Source organism: Dermacentor albipictus, chromosome 1 (genome assembly GCF_038994185.2).
Source record: "Dermacentor albipictus isolate Rhodes 1998 colony chromosome 1, USDA_Dalb.pri_finalv2, whole genome shotgun sequence".
NCBI lineage: Eukaryota > Metazoa > Arthropoda > Arachnida > Ixodida > Ixodidae > Dermacentor > Dermacentor albipictus.
Window position 1 is genome coordinate 250,059,092 of NC_091821.1, and position 17,206 is coordinate 250,076,297.

Genomic DNA, 17,206 nt, shown 5'->3' on the forward strand with positions numbered 1-17,206 from the left:
AGTGGAGCTGGTCGAGGTGCCTTGGCGACAACGCGGTGAGCAGAGCTCCTGTCCTGGCGAGTCGGACCTGGACACGTGAAGTTACCTGGCGTCCCGACACTGGACGTGAACTTGGACGAGCCTGACGAACGTGCGCGCCTGGCATCCGAGCCACGTGGAGGCAGCTCGTCCTCCCGGCGCCTTATCTGAGGGCGGGCATGCTGTTGTGCCATTACCACAAGCCCGGATTCCGAATCTGCAAGATGCAGAATTTATCCTGCGAGCGCCCAAATTCTCCCTTGAAAAGGCAAGATGCTGAGCCGTCAGGCAGCGGTGTCCTGCGGGAGAAGCCTCGGCGAGCAGCGTGTTCGGACGTGTCAGCGTGTGCCAGACAGCCCGGCGCCGCGCTTCCCTTTGCCTGGAGGTCACCGCGCGCGCGAACTTTGAACCGGGTGGCCAGCGCGGTCGCTGGTTGGACCCCTCGGACGACCGTCGTGTGCTGACTTTGTAATGGGCCGTTTGAGTGACAATGGTTCCTCGGGGATTATAAAAGACGCGACACGCCGCCTGAAAAACAGGATCCGCCGACCCACCGGAAGACAGTGTCGCTCCCGACTGGGGTGAGATGTCACGCGTTTTCGCCGGACGTCGCCGTGCGGGAACAGTCGCGTTTGTGTGAGCTCTCGGCCCCAGTGCCGATCCGATCTTGTCCTGTACAATGACCTGTATATAATGTATAAAATCCCTTTCGTTATTCTCATCGACGCCTGGCTCGGAGTCTTCGCTACCAACGCTCTGTCACGAAACGGGTGACGAGCACTACGGGACCACAAAGTCGTAATCGTGGTGCAGCGGTGCAAAGTCGTAACACACCTCAGAATTTTGTGTGCCCGATTTCCGTTTCGTTACTCGCCATTTCTCCCATTCTATCTCGTTAAATCCATTTTCACTTTCCCGCTGTTGAAAATAAAGAAGGCAAAGGCGCGTGCTGCGAGCCACGGTCGCTGACTTGCTCAATTTCTTCCCCAGCGAAGAATCAGTCAGACGTCTGGGTTCAGGCCCGGTGCTCCTTTGATATACACTCCGCGTGCAATGTAGCAAATCAGACATTTATTTGGTTACCGTTACCACCTCCCTTCTATTTATCTTTGTCCCTGTAAGTACGATTTCCTGTCCTCTCTCCCGGTTCCTACCGCGGGCTGAATTCACAAAACTTTTCTCTCACTTTTCTTCTTTTTTTTTTTCGGGGCATTTGCCGGAAGGCAAATGTAGTAAAAGAAATGAACAAATGGGGAATCAACTAAACGCATGCGGCCTGCTCGTAAGTGCTGTTTGCTATTGGCCGGCCGCCTTCGCTAATAATATCTCCGACATCACGATTTGCATGCATCTGCTACGAATAGTTCCAGTGTAAGAACTTCTTTGTGAATAGAGGTCCGCTTTTTTTTGCTGGTGTCGAGTTCTCGAGTATTTTTGTTCATAGGAACGTCGCGATCCTCCACCTTCGCTAATGATATGTTCCCTATCGCGGATAGCTTGGGCATGTTCTTACGAAGCGTCTTAGCGGATGCATTGTTTTGTTTATGCTAGCCTCTATCCCCGACGGCTATACCTGAATACTAACGTAATGCATCGCTTGGCGTTTAACAGCTGCAGTGGTACGCATGTTAGGGACTGCCCCGTACGTGTTGTGGTATTCCGCGGCACATGCTTTATTTCGAAATAGCAAATACACATACACACACAAACACACACACACACAGACACTCACACACACACACACACACACACACACACACATATATATATATATATATATATATATATATATATATATATATATGTGTGTGTGTGTGTGTGTGTGTGTGTGTGTGTGTGTGAAGTAAATTATCAACAGGGAATAGGCAAAAAGCAATGTACACCTTATCAACTTTTTTCTATAGACCGTCTACAGGATGTGAGTAAAAAGTTCTATAGCCAGTCTAAAGTCATTTTCGTAAGGGAGCACAACCGTCGGGGTTGTAGGCGTTGATGTGGGCTGCGCCATGTCGGCTCCTCTTTCGTCCGTCATGTTGTCCATTGTGAGGCAATGACCACTACGGAGCTCCTTTGTTGTTTCTCGTGGGCACCCCGCACCTCTCACCTATATATACATCTCACAATATATACAAGCGTACCTGCTTCGGCAGTCGCGTTGTTAGTACGATATTTTCGCTCTGCGACCGATCTGACGACCACATGCCGCGCACCTATTTTGCCGGCATCGGCGTCACGAAAGCCTGTCACACTGCGACGACTCGCTGTCGTCAGTCGCGTCGGCGGCGTTGCCGGCCTAGTGTGGCAGAGTGCTTCTCAGCGACACAGTCTGTCCAGTCGGCCGATAGTGGGGCGTCACTGTCTTGTCCTTATCTGGTGGGCGTTGCAGTCCTGTTGGCCTAGTGTGACTGAGCCTTAATAGTTTGCTGTCGAAGCATTATTACTCAAATCGAAAGCAAATACGGGTACCTGTTGGGAGCGATAGTACGGAACCGTGCATGACGACGACTTTAAAGATCCGATGCGGCCGGCTTTCGCCTCGAAGGCGCCGCCATGTTCTAGTCGTGTGTGGTCGTATCGTTGCAGTGTGAAAAGAACATCGCCCGACTCTCCGCCGACGAATTTCTTTCCGCCGACACGACCGTTGGCGATCCGTCTCCAGACTATTGGTGTCGGTGCAGAGTGACAGAAACGCCGACAGGACGGAACACGCTGTCGCCAGCAGTCGGCAAACCAAAATCGGTGTCGTGTCAGCCTAGTGTGATCGAGCCTCAACGCATGCTGCACTCACCAAGAAAAGTGGTACTCCAAGCTCAACGTAGCGTCGAGCACAGTCGGCGATCGTCGAAGCCTAATCTGCGGATTAGTGCGCCGGCTTTTATACAAGACTCGTCGAACGTACCATGCAGCGTAATGGCTGGCGCCCGCGTGACATCCAGGAAGTTCTACAGAAAGTTCTGCACAATTCGTGTCACGCATACAATGTGATTACACAAAGTTGGCCGAGAACATACATAACAGATAGAATCAGCCGTAAGACTCGAGTAAGTTAAAACGATGCAAGAGCGTCTTGCGCTGAGCGATAACAAAGTTGTTGGCGGGCGAAATGCAGTCTCCGGAAATAGGCTAAATAAGTACACGTGTCACTATAATGGGTAGCATCCAGGCGGCTGAAGAAGCACCAAGGTAGGATCTTAATACCAATTGAGATATAAAAGTATGCCCACAAATTTGCGCGGTCTGTAAAAATGCTTCGCATGACCGCATGACATTTAGCTAATCATCAAGGACGGTTTCTGTCTTTACACACACATATATATACATACAATACATATTCTGCTTTCGGACTGCGTTCAATAAAGAAGTCAGGTAAAAAGAATTACGCTAAGTACGGCAAGAAACCATTCTCCCTAAAAGTGTGTGGCTAACACTAACAGCAAAAAGAAAAAAAATTGTCATAATTCAAAAGTGCAGCAGAGAAAAAATGAGTGCTGCGTTTTATGAGGAAAGGGCAGTATTGCAGTGGAACGCGTGCATGTATTGTAACGTTAAGTTTTCAAGTCCATCGTTGAGAGAATCGCTCACAGATCGCGACTGACCCATAGAGAGAGAAATTGCAACAAGAGCGCACACTCCCATAGAGCCCAGCGGCCGAATTGACTGTAGCACATAAAGCGGATGTTGTTGACTCCTTTCGGTTTTGGGCGCGCGCGTTTTGAACACCACTTGGTACACGCCGCGCCGGCTCCGCTGCTCGGCGCGGTTTTCTTTTTTAATTCGCTTCTGCTTAACCTCGCGTGGCCTTGGCGTGGAATCATTTCATTATTAAGTAGAAATGATTGCAAAATTGACCTCTACAAGTCTGCGCCGAATCTGTAAGGTGCAATTTCACAAAGAAAACGAAAGACGTCTTCTGAAATGATGACATGTTTATTTTGCTCTATATAAATGCTCGTTTCGGGCTTCTGCATTCATCCAAAGTTGTGGCATCAGGTAAGCAGCAGTCGTTGCCGTACGATGCTCCACCGGATGCCATCAGCTGAAAGAAAGTAAATTACAAGCATGTATCATTTCGGTATATTGACCTAACAGGAGTATTGCGTGTATAGGCGAAACGTGCGTAAGTGGTAAATGAGCGGCATTACAGATAAATTCACTTTTACGTACATTTCGCAGCAAAGACTCCTCCCAAACAATGCCATAAAATCTGAACATCCGATTTTCAAGCACCCTTCCTTTCCCGGGCATTATTTCCTGCACTTTAGGTGCACAAATACACGGGTGACTGCGCGTTTCCAAAACAACTTGGGCTCAGTTGACACGATGGTACGCCAAGTACACAAAAGTGGCTACAACACAGGCTCAGCCAGACCATGTTACACGCTCGCAGAATGCGTTCTGATTGCACTCAAGTCAGACTCGTGGGTGCAAAGCCTGTTTTCAGTCGCTCAGAATACATAAATGTCATGTTTTTGAGCTCCTCCGTGTTATCTTTTACGCGTCCTGCCGGCGCATGCAACACTCCCGTGTTATCACTCTCGGCAATCGCTCGTCACGTTTTCGAGAAGCGTGAGTACCGAAATAAGATATATGTTGTTGCAGGGCTATAAAATGCGTCACAAACTTGTCCCACTAAAATTCAATACCCCCGTGTACTTAGATTTAGGTGCACGTTAAAGATCCCCAGGTGGTCGAAATTTCCGGAGTCCTCCACTACGGCGTGCCTCATAATCAGAAAGTGATTTTGGCACGTAAAACCCCATAATTTAATTTTTTTTAATTCAATACACGCAAAACTAACTCACTATGGCCGGCTTGCTTTTTTACTAACACCTTCACAACCCCAGGCGCGCCGAGCAATCCTTAAGATATCCCAAAACGTTACCAAATAAATTACAATACATTTTCGGGTCAGAGAATGCGTCACGAATTTCCACCAGTAAGATTCAGTACACGCGAAACTAACATGCGGCACACAGCCGAGCTGCTTTTCGCTAACTGCGTCAATAAGCCGGGCGCGGCAACCGTGCTTCTAAACTACCCCAAATATAACGACTTTAGTTACAATATTGGTGGGGGCCACAGAATGCGCGAAAACTTGTCTGTCTTTGGCGCTACGACGTAGTACACGCGCAAATGCGTCACACGGCCGAACCGGTTTTCGCTTACTGCGTTAATAAGCCGGGCGCGGCAAGCGTGCCCAAAAACTACCGAAATAAGTTATAGTAATGTTCGGGCTCATAGAAAGCGTCGCAAACACCTCCCAGGACGAGGCATTAACTCCAGTTAACTGCGCCAGGACGGCGGAGCTGTTTTTCGCTAACTGCGCCACTCGAACTAAGCCTAAACGTGCTTAAAATGCGCCGCACACTGTCAAACACAATTTCTCACCTTGCCGTAGTCCAGTAGTGCAGTGGTGCGGTGTCGAAATGCAGACGATACGCAAGAGAAGCAGAGAGAACGCCGGGAGCCCAGAAACTGGGCTATATCCAAAACAGACGGGTCGCCGAGCACGCGAGCATCGCACATACGACCGGCCTCGCTCACTCCTGCGGCTTGTTTGGCGCATGACGTATGCACGTGCGTCTGGCGTGCCGCTAGCTTGTTGCTAGGCAACGCAACAAAAAGTTGCAAAGGATAAGTTCATTTACACGCTAAACTTTTTCACTTTTAGTGGGAAGAAATAAAAAAAATAAAACGTTGTCTGGACGTTTATTTCACATTCTTTTTTTCTGATGCTCGCGTCAACTAACGGATGGTGTTGAAACTAGGCGTGACGTGTTTTTTGTTGCCAGTTTTTGAAGAGTGTCCTCTCTTGTTGAATTTCTCTCTCTATGACTCACCTCCGTACCCAGAAATGCAACTTAAGTTGAAGCCCATGCGTGACTTGATCTAAGTGACGCCTGTCATTAACGCGCCGAAGGAAACGCAGTGAGCGTCTTTGGGCCCGTTAACGCCATGGACTTCATTTAAATCAAGTCAAGCATGGGCTTCAACTTAAGTTATATTTCTGAATACGGGGGTAAGTCTCACCGTGCTGCTTGCGGCGGCGGTGGTGTGATTTGTGCGTTCGAGCTTCGGTGCTGCGGACCCCCTCCACGTGGGCCCGTCTCGGAATGGTTGGATATAGGATTACGGTGCGGATTCTTCTAGTCTCCAACCCGGTGTTCATCGATTTGGTGATGTGTTCCGGTGGCTTTTCTTGTCCTTGGTTTTTTCCAGTGTTTAGCTGAAGGTTTTTAGCTTCCTACCTCCCTGTAGTGTTAGCATAAACTTCGGCTAGGCGCGGGCGCCACGCGGTTTTCACCGCGATGGTGGCCCCTTCGCGGCTTCGGCCGCTGACGTTTTTCGGGCGTGTTCCCAAGGGCGCGTCCAACGTTGATGTTTGCAAGGCGCTCGTAAAGCGCTTTTCGTTAAACGACTTAAAGGCAGTTCAGGATTTTAGTGCAGGATGGTTTGAGGTTACTTTTAAGACTGAGGCCGCGGTTGATCGCTTCTCAGCTGATCCCGCATTGAAGGTTCGTGATGTGGAAGTTCGTTTTGAGTATAGAGGTGTGCGGGTGAAGTTGGTTAAGGTGTTTGGCTACCCCACGGATCTTCCGGACCAAGCTCTTGTCTCCGAGCTAGAGGTCTTCGGAAAGGTTCACGGGATCTCCGAAGGATGCGTGCCCAGGTTCCCTGCCATTGGCACGGGAAAACGGCGCATTCGGATAGAAATGGCGCGGCCCGTTCCTAACCTTCTTCGTGTAGGCTAGCGTGTCGTTCAGTGTGAGTACGAGGGTGTAGTTAGGTTGTGCCGTAGGTGTAACTTGGCAGGACACCACGCCGCCGCGTGCGACACGCCTAAGCGCGCGCTGCGAGCAGTTCGGCCACGTGTCATGCGACGCAGCGTGCGTACGATGGGGCGGTGACAATGCGATTTCGGCGTGTAATGTCCGCACGTACCCGTCAGTGACCGCGAAGCCAGAGCAGCAGGTATACCTGCCGTTGAGGAGGCGGTTACTTAGCCTGTAGCTGACACCGAACTGAGGTGCGTCTTAACTGTGGTTAGCACGCCCGTGTAACTAGGGACTTATTTACACACGTGGTCTTTGCGTGCGAGCTCCCAGTGCCTAATTTTAAGAAAACCTTAAAGCTTAACTTTGAACACCCTGTATAACGGGTGCACATGCACAGACGATGTGTCATTGTTTCATCGCAGCCGGAAGTGTCACAGGTAGGGCTGTCGGCCCATCCAGTAAGAAACGAGTATGACTTGGTAAACGCGACACCAAGCCACAGCCGATATATACACGACGGAGTTTCTTTCAACCGGGAGACACTGGTAGCTGGCTACTGCATGTTCTTACGAAGCGTCTTATCGGATGCATTGTTGTTTCTTTGAAAAACATAACCTGCTCCTTGACTTTCAGCACGGGTTTCGAAAGAATCGATCCACTGAAACAGCATTACTGACTCAAAAAGAAATCATTATAGATATGTTTCAAAATAAGGAAATAGTTGCAGGCATATATATAGATTTTACTAAGGCTTTTGACTTGATAAACCACAGAATTTTACTACATAAACTGGCAAACTATGGTGTCCGAGGAAAAGCTCACGATCTTATGAAATCTTATTTGTCGAGCAGAACACAATATGTTGACTTTACAAATTCATTGTCTTCAATACAAAATATTTATGCAGGAGTCCCCCAAGGAATCATATTGGGACCGCTCTTATTTTGATTCTATATCAATGATATTGTGCAATGTGTAACTGATGGAAAGATTTTATCCTACGCTGATGACACTTCGGTGTTCATAACCGGGAGATCAGAAAGTGACATTTAAGAGAAAGCAATCAAAACACTGAGTGCATTAAATACATGGGCAAATCAAATTGTTTGAAGATTAATTCTAAAAAGACAAAAATAATATTGTACTTTCCAAGAGGAAAGCTAATTTCTAGGCCGTTTAACGTGTTCTTAAGCTCTGATACTGTTGAAATTGTAGATTCTGTTAAAATCCTTGGCGTTATATTTTCAAAGCATTTGACTTGGAATGATCATGTTGACTATATCAGATCAAAAGTGTCTTCAGCTGTCGGTGTCATGTTGCGCCTGTGCGGCATTCTTCCTGTCAAAGTTAGGCTATTGCTATACAACTCATTAGTTCTTTCTCTTTTGCAATATTGTTGTACCGTTTGGTGCACTACGGGTGTCACAAATTTATCCAAGCTTCACGTTCTTCAAAAAAGTGCTGTAAGATGCATTGCTGGTGTTCCTTATTGTTCCCCCACACATGACTTGTTTTTAAAATATGAAATCCTGCCAATCTAAAGTTTATACAGTTATAGACTTCTAATGATCTATAAACGCTCTTCACAAGGTGATGAACATTATATTAGTTATCTGCAAAACTGGAGAAAAACACGCATATCGTGCAGACTAGACATAAAGAAATTTGGTTAGTGCCGACGCCTAGGGCATATTATACCGAGCAGTCTCTTTCTTATACTGTTCCAGTATTGATAAATAAATTGAACAAAGAATTGTTTGACCACTTTCAGCATTCAAGTGATGTTATTAAGCGATTTTTTCTTAGCAAGATTACGTAATATTGCACTCAGTTTAAACCTATACCTGCTATTATTTTTTCCGTTTCTCCATGACCAGTTATTTGTTTTTCTAATGCCTATGTTTGTGCTGCAATGCATAGCGCTGCTTTTTACAAAGTGTTTTGCTATTTTGTTTCAGTGTTTATTTGGAAAATTGATAATCTCTGCCAGTGTGCTGTACTGCCAAGTTGATAAAGGGGGCAGGACCTCTGTCAAGTCCTTTCTTCTTCTCTGTTCAAGAGAAAAATAAAGACTGAATTGAATTTATGCCAGCCTCTCTCCCCGATGGCTCTACCTGAATACTAACGTAATGCATCGCTTCACGTTTAACAGCTGCAGTGGTACACATCTTAGGGACTGCCCCGTACGTGTTGTGACATTCCGTGGCACATGCTTTATTTCGAAATAGTTAGCGCGTACACACACACACACACACACACACACACACACACACACACACACACACACACACACACACACACATATATATATATATATATATATATGTAACGGATGGGAAAGGGAGAGAGGTTAACGGGATAGCGTTCTGGTTTGACCCTGCAGGGGGGAAAGGTAAAGGGAAATGAAGACGAAAAGAGCATCGAAGAAAATAAGCAAAGAAACAAAAAAAAAAGATAGGGAAGGTCGTGAACGTCCATGAGAATTACAGTCTCTCCAATAGGCCACTGGAACGCAAAGAAATTCAAGAGTGCCTTCACTGTCTTGTGGTGTGACGGTTGTATAAGTCGGCGTTCGAGGACTGTCTGCTCCGAAAGAGGCTGGTCGTCAAGACGCGCCAGCGCGGTCGCGAGTGACTGCCTGTGTGCGCTGTATCGGGGACAATGACAAAGAACGTGTTCAATAGTTTCCTCGTCGCCGCAGTGGTCACACGCGGCACTGTCATCCAATCCGATGCGGAAAGCATGTATTCATATCTCGCTTTGCGCCCATGCGTGTCTCATGTGTGTCTTGTGTCCAATCTTATACGCGCTAAAAAAACTCACGTGTATTAGGAGCGTGAAAAGAATCCGACTCGACTTGAGACACACACTTTTTTTATTATTTTTGGGTGGGGTGGGGGGAGATTGTCTGTGAGCTCATTAATTTTATTGCTCTCTTATTGTATGCCAGTGGTCGTCATACAAATATTACTGCAGGCATCGCGATCGTCGTACCGCCCCAAACACCTGTATGGACGACCTGCATCGGCGTTCCGCCAAAATTAAGTTTGCCCTCTTCGAAAACCGTTGCGAAAGCGAGACGAGATGAGAACAACGATGTGGCCGTTTTTTTCGCCACTGTTGACTTTAATCTCTCTTGATTTGCACAGTGTGAGGAATATGCAGGACGCCTCTAAGATAATCAGCGTACGAGGTCCCTTACTGCCAGGTAACGTCCACCCTTACTTTTTCGTGAGCATGCGGTCTTTTGAGTGAAAGGTTAGCTACACTCAGTAAAGCCATGCGCTTTATTTCTTTCGGCATCGACAAGCTCATCTTTTATGGACTTATAGTTTGCCTGTGTTTGCGCTGTGCAAGCGCGATAAGGGGCATAATTTCTATTATGGGTGATAATGTAATTAGGCAGAATATAATAAATACCTAGACTTGCTCTATAGAAGGTCAACAACATGCCTTCAAAAGTGTCCTCCTATAGTGAGCCGGCACGTTATTTTTACATCTTGGATGGCGTGAACGGAGACCCCCTGTATGGTTATGTATAGCGAGTAATCATGTTTGACGCACTAGCCTATGTTTAAGCAAAAGGGCTTTGAGTTTTACACCTCCCACAACATTTCGTTAAGCGAAGAATGAATGCAAGAGCGCCAAAGCTTATGATAATCTTGACAATTGTCTGGAAATCAACTCCGCAAACCAGTTACAGTTCAAAGTGCACATGTGCGTTCGACATACTGTGCACATCTTGTTGCCGTTGAAGGCGCAAAGCAATAATTTACATCGATTTTAATGTTTTGCTTGATATAATATGTAAGTGCAACCTTTATCAGCCCCCTGTCCTCTTGTTAGTTCTGCTCGTTCCTCGGTGCCTTTCGCAAATAAAACATCATAACCATCTTCTTCCTTCAGCTCATTTTATGTCCACTTGCAGAACGAAAGCCTCTCCCAGTGATCTTTAAGATTACCTAGGATTGCGTCAAATCCAATCTAAATTTTCATATCTTACCACACCACACAATCCTCTGCCTCCTTCGATTATCTTTCCTTGGCATCCATTCTGTTACTCAAATGCATTGTAGGTTATCCGCCCGCTCAGCTCGACATTTCCCTCTTAATCTCGAAATCTATAATATCAGCCACCCCCCGTTTGCTCTTGAATCCACACGGCTGTCTTCCTCTCTCACGCTTTATGCCTATCATTATGGTTCCATCTCTCGCTGCGTTATTCTTAACTTCTTCTTCTTAAGCTTTTCTGTTATCCTCCAAGTTTCTGCCTATGAAGAATAGTGCTGGTAGAATGCGCTAGTTGCAGAGATAAAGATAATCTGCCGGTCATGACTTCAAAATGCTTGCCATCACGTTGACCATGAGGTTGACTCGTGTGCAAATTTCCTTTTGACGATCCGGTTTACCTGTGACCACTTCTTCTAAGTAAATATGCTCTTGCACGACTTCACGGCACAGTAAGTAAAGCCTACCTAAAGTGTAATGTTCAAAGTTTTGCTTCAAGAAAGTTCAGGTGTCCAAGCTCATTTGGCCCTCTGTACTACAGCGTCGGATATCGTGATTGGGGATCGCCGCTTGTGATTTTCTGTCTTGATTGAAACCTCTCTCTCTCTCTCTATTAACTGTGGTTAGTGGCCATGGTTACGGTGGTCAGTGTTTTTTTTTTTCGAAGTTCAAAATTTGTGTCAGTGCAGCATACACATACATAAATTATCACATGCCTAAGCATATTGTGCTTGTTGGCTGGTCGGTAGCAGGTGGAGAATCTTTTCAAAGAAATAACTTCATATACATGAATATCTTGTCTAAATATACACGACATCACTGATAAATCTGACAGCACAAAATAACACATATAAGACAAGTAAAGTTATGCACAAGGTATTAAGTTTGCGCGCCAATCTCTTAAATCAGTCATCTTCTTTCTCTTGTTACTTGCAAGACGTAAATCATTGTGAATTTAATTAAATATAGCTGGTACGTATAGTAATTGCGCATCTTTTTACCATAATAAGTGTTTACCATTAATAGTTAGTGACCGGTCTTGTATTCAGCGAACGGTAGCCTAGAACGAAGCCGGTTTGCGCCGCCGGTCTTTTGGAAAAATTAATCTGCGAGTTTCCCCGAGCGATGAGCCTATACTGGCGGGTCAATAGTTGCGGCGCATTGCTGCTGAACACGAGATCGCGGGTGCGATTCCCGGCCTCGGCGGCGGCATTCGAATGGAGGCGCAATGCAAAAAAAAAAAAGAATTGAGGACAGCTATGCACTTATGAGTTGTCAGTGCAAAAGCATTAAGAGGAGGCTTTAGCTCGGGGGCTCCTATATAAATACATGGGAATGGAGAAATATTTTTTTCTCAGCAACCACTGCATCAAATTTGATGAAGTTTGTTGGATTTAGAAGAAAGAGCCAAATCCAGTGACTGCTGGTCACGAATTTTCGAATTAGTGGTTCAATAAATGTTGTCGAAAATCGCAAATATTCATAAAGCCAAACTACCAAGTTTACAACACTGTAACTCAGCAATCCAAAATGATATCACAATTCTGTAAACTGCACCTAGTAGTATGTCTAAAACGGACGAAATTGATATATTATGCATGGCTCTCAATAGACTACTAATTTATGAGCAGATCTTTAAATTTGCAAAACACCTCTAAACATTGTAACGAATTCACGTAAGGTACAAATTCACATATCAAACTTGTCCGCTTTGGATGCTCTAATGGATGCCCTTTGCAGAACTGCGATTCTATTCTAGGTGCAGAGCTACGATCGAATTCGTAAACCTTGTGCTTTTGCTTTTTTTTAAACTACCAATTTTTTTTTAATTTCATTCAAAAATTTCAGATCCTAAATCGCAATTTCACTTACAGCAGCCACTAGAACTTAACTTTCTCACTCACGTGCAACAAATTTCATAACAATGAAGGACAAGCGGAAAGTCAGAGAGGCTGAAATAATCTCATGGGTGGCGGCAATGGAAAAGAAACCTGCCATCATGAAAGCTCCCTGTTTTGCCGAGTCAAATTTTCTTGAAAGAAACTTCGCGGTTTTTCATCCCGCAGGTAGTTCCTTTTTTTAAGCCATGCATCTCTGGTCTCCTGCCTTTAAAATCGGCCCAGTGGTTATCTCAGATAAGCGCTTCTGCGTTCTACATGTGTTTGCATATAGGGGGCATCGGAGTTGCACCCGAGCTAAAGCTTCCTCTCATGTCCTTTTGAACGCCACTGAGCGGTCCTTCGAGTTACGAACTCCTCGCCGGTAAGCGAGCGCGTTGACAGGCTTGGAGCATTTTCGAACGCAGGCGAGATATTGCGCGGATGGCAGAGGTTTCCGAGAGCGAGTGTGACGTGGCGTCGCGCCGGTGCCCTCTCCCTTCGCGCAGTAACGCGGCAGCAGGTGTGACGCGAGCCAGCGTCACGAACGCGCTGACGTGGCGTCGCAGCCAACGGGAAGTTTCGCTGCTGCGGGCGCCGCCGGCTGTTTCGCGTAATGGGCCATTTGACGTGTTTTCGCATCGAAACGCCCGTGTACCGCTCATTTGGTGCACGTCGAAGAATCTCGGGAGGCGAACAAATAATCCCGAGCACCCACTGCGGCGTCCCTCACGGCTTGTGTTAACTTTGGCACCTTCAACCTCATCAATCATAATCACCGCCATCACGAACGCTAATGAAGTTGCTCTGGCTTCGCCCGTCCAAGAGCGCCCAATATCAAGCCACAACGCGTCACGGGCCTCTTAACTCTGCTGCTCCGGGCAATAAGAACAATCGAGCCTGTCAACTGCAGGTTAACAGGCGTGGAAGTTATTTTATTTTTAATAAAACTACTCTGATTCTGCGCATGTGTTTGTTCGTTCTTCTTTCTGCAAACTCTCCTTTTTGATTCTTTTCACTTTATTCTTGCGGAGTAGGGTGCTTATATGTCTATGCCTAAGCCAGAATCACCTTCTCATCTTTGCCGATCAGATCCTACTTTCGCAACGCGCTCCCTTCATTAAGTCCCAAATTTTATCACGAAGTTCGTTTAGATTGCAAGAACGTTACAGATTTGCCTTCGTCAGTTTGCAAATGAGAGCTCCTCTCAGTGATATGCGCTGGATTAAGTTCAGGATTCTGTTCAGTTCGCCGATGTCCTACCGCTCTATCCAGGTTCTGAGCATCCAATATTTAGCCCAAAGAACAATTGGAGACGCACCCCTGCATTTGTTTTCGCTAGGTCGCTTCTTCAAATAAAGGGCCCCTCACCATGTCTGGCCATTTTGAGCGAACAATTGCAGTGCATACGATGCGCGCTAACGATCGTGTCTCCGAAGTATTGCCTCCCTTCGCGCCGCGGAAAGAGCTGAAATTTCAAACCAAGCGCCATATGCGCTTCTCCTCGCGGGCGCCGCGCTACCACCGGGAGAGTCGACGTCAATCGCGCAAGCGCGCCTGCGTATATTGCAATTCTGTGACGTCACTCTTAGATACGCGTAACTTCGAGAATTATTCAAGGCAACATCAGTCATTTGTTTAATCTGTTGCTTCAGTGGACGAATTACAGTTTAAAGAAATAACACGCACGAACCGAATGCCCGCGTGATTTTGTTTTACTTCGTACCGTACCAAGAGAGATGTACTTCCGTTTCGTCTGCTTGTTCCTACCTCGTTCAGTCGCGCGCGCAGTGAACGCAACTATGTCATTTTCTGCCGTGGATCCAGTGTCAGAAATCATGGTCTCAGTGCTCGTGATTGTGGCACTGACATACCGCTAATCGGGTTTTCTCGTACAGAGTGCGCAAAATCGCCCGTTGCGCGAAACGAGACAAACACAGCAGCTCTCGGGCGAGGCCGTCACTGGAAGTGTGCCACTCAGCAAAAGCGCGAAAAAAAAAAGAAGGCGGGGCCTGTGACGTATTCGTCACGCGATCCTCCGGCTCCGGTATGGGAGAACGCAGGGAAGTAATTTCGCTTGCGGAGGCTGGATGGGGACAAGTGGAGAGACCGTCTGTCTTGGCGGTGACGCTCGCCTCCTGAAACCATGGGTTCGCGGCACTTCAAATATATATATCGCTGATATTATTGAACTAATTTGAAAAATTATTGTGATAGAACACTCCTTAGAGGGCACGTAACAACTTGCAGCGTATAACCAAAATTTGCTATGTGGCCTGGTAAGAGGTCAAAGCGAAGCACGATGTCTTTCAGAAAGGCTGAAAGAAGACCTTGCCGAAGCATTGGAACAGTGCGTCGCATTAGCTCGAGAGCTTTGGTAAATCTTACACGCAGCAGCTGCAACTTATTGCGAAGCTGACGAAACCAATGTTCAGTCGAGTTTAAGGGCCAGAGTTGCCGCTAAATTTCTTTTTTCTTCTCAGCCCAGGCTTACAGGCTGAAATCAAGTGTACTGTCCACGTGCGCCTGCTTGACCAGTGCCATGGCTTTATACAATTTCAGGTTGCATGGCTGCGCTGGAAGAAATTATTATTATTATTATTATTATTATTATTAGTAGTAGTAGTAGTAGTAGTAGTAGTAGTAGTAGTAGTAGTAGTAGTAGTAGTATTTTCATATGCTATAGTCACTAGATTTTCGACTCGACTGTACGTGCGGATGACACACGTCTAAGCAGGCTTTGAAGGTGGTTATATACTGGGTGTTTCTATCAAGACTTTAAGTAATACTTACAAATTGCCGTTTTGAACTGCAAGGGCGGTTTCCTCTGACCGTCAGTGCTGGTGACCTTGCGGGGACGAGTGACACGTGGTAACTAGTCGCTCATTAACGAAAATCCATAAATTAGCTTTTTTTACTGTTCAGTTTCAGCGGGCTCATTGCAGTTGGGAAATTGACGTGAGCTCTCCGTGCAAACCATGCCACCTTTTGCATGCGGAAAAACGCGATTACCCGCGGAACTGTGGCACGACGAATTTCAGCTATTAGAGCGCGCGAATCGTAAACGTGGAGGGTGCAGCGATCTCGAAGCCGTGCCCCTCGAGACGACGTTCTGCTTACGTCACCCAGCAGCGGGTCGCAAGCAGGCGCTGCTGTTTCGTGCAACGTTACTAGACTAGTCTAGTAACGTTGGTTTCGTGCCCACTGTCGCAGCGCGCTGGCTGGGAGGAAAGGTCCCGCTTCCGTTTCTGCGTTTCCAAGAGACGCGCGCAGCTTTCGGCAACCCGATCAGTTCTTCAACCACTGCATCGAGCCGACGCTTGAGTTGCGTGACACCTCGTGGCCGACGCATCCGGTTTCGCTGACGTATTTAATAGTCTCCCGCTCACGTACGAAGGTGCGCTGCATTTGGTGCGCGTTCTTAACTTGTCGCGCAAAAAAAGTTACACAAGAATAGTTTTTAGCGCTGTCCAGGAATTGAGCGCTCGATACTGTGGTTATGGAGTCGAAAGCTACCTAAGAAAGCAAGAAAAACGGGTCGCAAAACTTTCGTGTCAGTGCTCCTTGTCAGTTCAGGCATTTAAGCTGTGCTCCCCCCCCCCTCCCCTCGTATATGTCAAACAATGTTCCTATACACTTAAAGAGCACGGACATACAGGCCTTCTTGTTTTGTTTTTGTCTGCCATCTCCTCTCCCGCGTTTTTTTTTTTCTCGGCAAACTTCAACTCCTCATTCAAGGAGACGTTCACTGATCCCACTGCTATGTGACTCGGCACGTTGGGCACGTCCGTTTGCAGTATCCGAAACTTCGAAAAATTTAATATCGTCGCGAAGCACGTCGCAGCTTCTTACCGTGCTGCCCCTTACACTGTGGGCGATAGTAAGGACGAAGAATAAACGACAAAACCAACTTGAAGTACGGAGGGCTATTCAACCATGCGTTACTTCTACAAAGTCAAAATAAGTATTAGGTCTAGCGGTTGCTTTAATAGTTTTGAGGTTCACCGTGTCGAACATCCATGTTGAGCTATATGACGGACGGCGAAGTATATAGGGCTGCGGATTAATTTTGACTTCCGGGCAATATTTTGCTTGCATTCAGCGCACGGCACACAGGCGCTTTTTTTTTTACATTCCGACCCCATAGAGAAGTCGAACTCACGGACTGAACTACACAACGCTGTATAGACTGAACCGCCGAGTTGTTTTCAATTTTCACACAATTTAGTTGTCAAGTTTCTCTGGTTTGCGTGACGCGCATTGAGTATACACAGGGCGTCTAATCCCAACGACAGAAGAATTAGCGGTCGTCGAGTTATGTTAAGATATTCTGTATATTTCATATATTGATCACTTATTAGTTTTTCCTGATGTTCCTCTTGTCATCGTTGTTGCTAACCGCGGCAACGCATTAAAAAGAATATTCGTATAGCAAGTTATTGTCTTCATGCAACTTCATTTGTGCAGTTGCAATTAATTTTGGAGTAGCTTTAGCTGTGTCCCAGGTGAAAACCATAGTGAGTGTGT

The 17,206-nt window shown here is 46.5% G+C and overlaps 2 protein-coding genes across 3 annotated transcripts in view; one reads left to right on the forward strand and one right to left on the reverse strand.

The window, feature by feature from the left end:
* The window catches only part of LOC135900756 (G-protein coupled receptor 83-like), a 171,088-nt gene extending 155,600 nt beyond the window's left edge, over positions 1 to 15,488 (reverse strand). The window contains exon 1 of the mRNA XM_070531156.1: positions 15,473 to 15,488. The gene's annotated coding sequence lies outside the window, so the exon portion shown is untranslated. The remainder of the gene's footprint in view (positions 1 to 15,472) is intronic.
* LOC135900778 (cytochrome P450 3A41-like) overlaps positions 1 to 17,206 on the forward strand; it is an 83,711-nt gene that overhangs the window by 27,135 nt on the left and 39,370 nt on the right. The window contains exon 1 of one of the 2 annotated variants that reach the window (XM_065430366.2): positions 6,077 to 6,194. The exons of the other annotated variant lie outside the window; for it this stretch is intronic. Coding sequence (XP_065286438.1) covers positions 6,132 to 6,194 — 63 coding nt within the window. The 5' untranslated portion in view covers positions 6,077 to 6,131. Of the gene's footprint in view, positions 1 to 6,076; positions 6,195 to 17,206 lie in introns of those variants that run through there. 2 annotated transcript variants of the gene reach the window in all.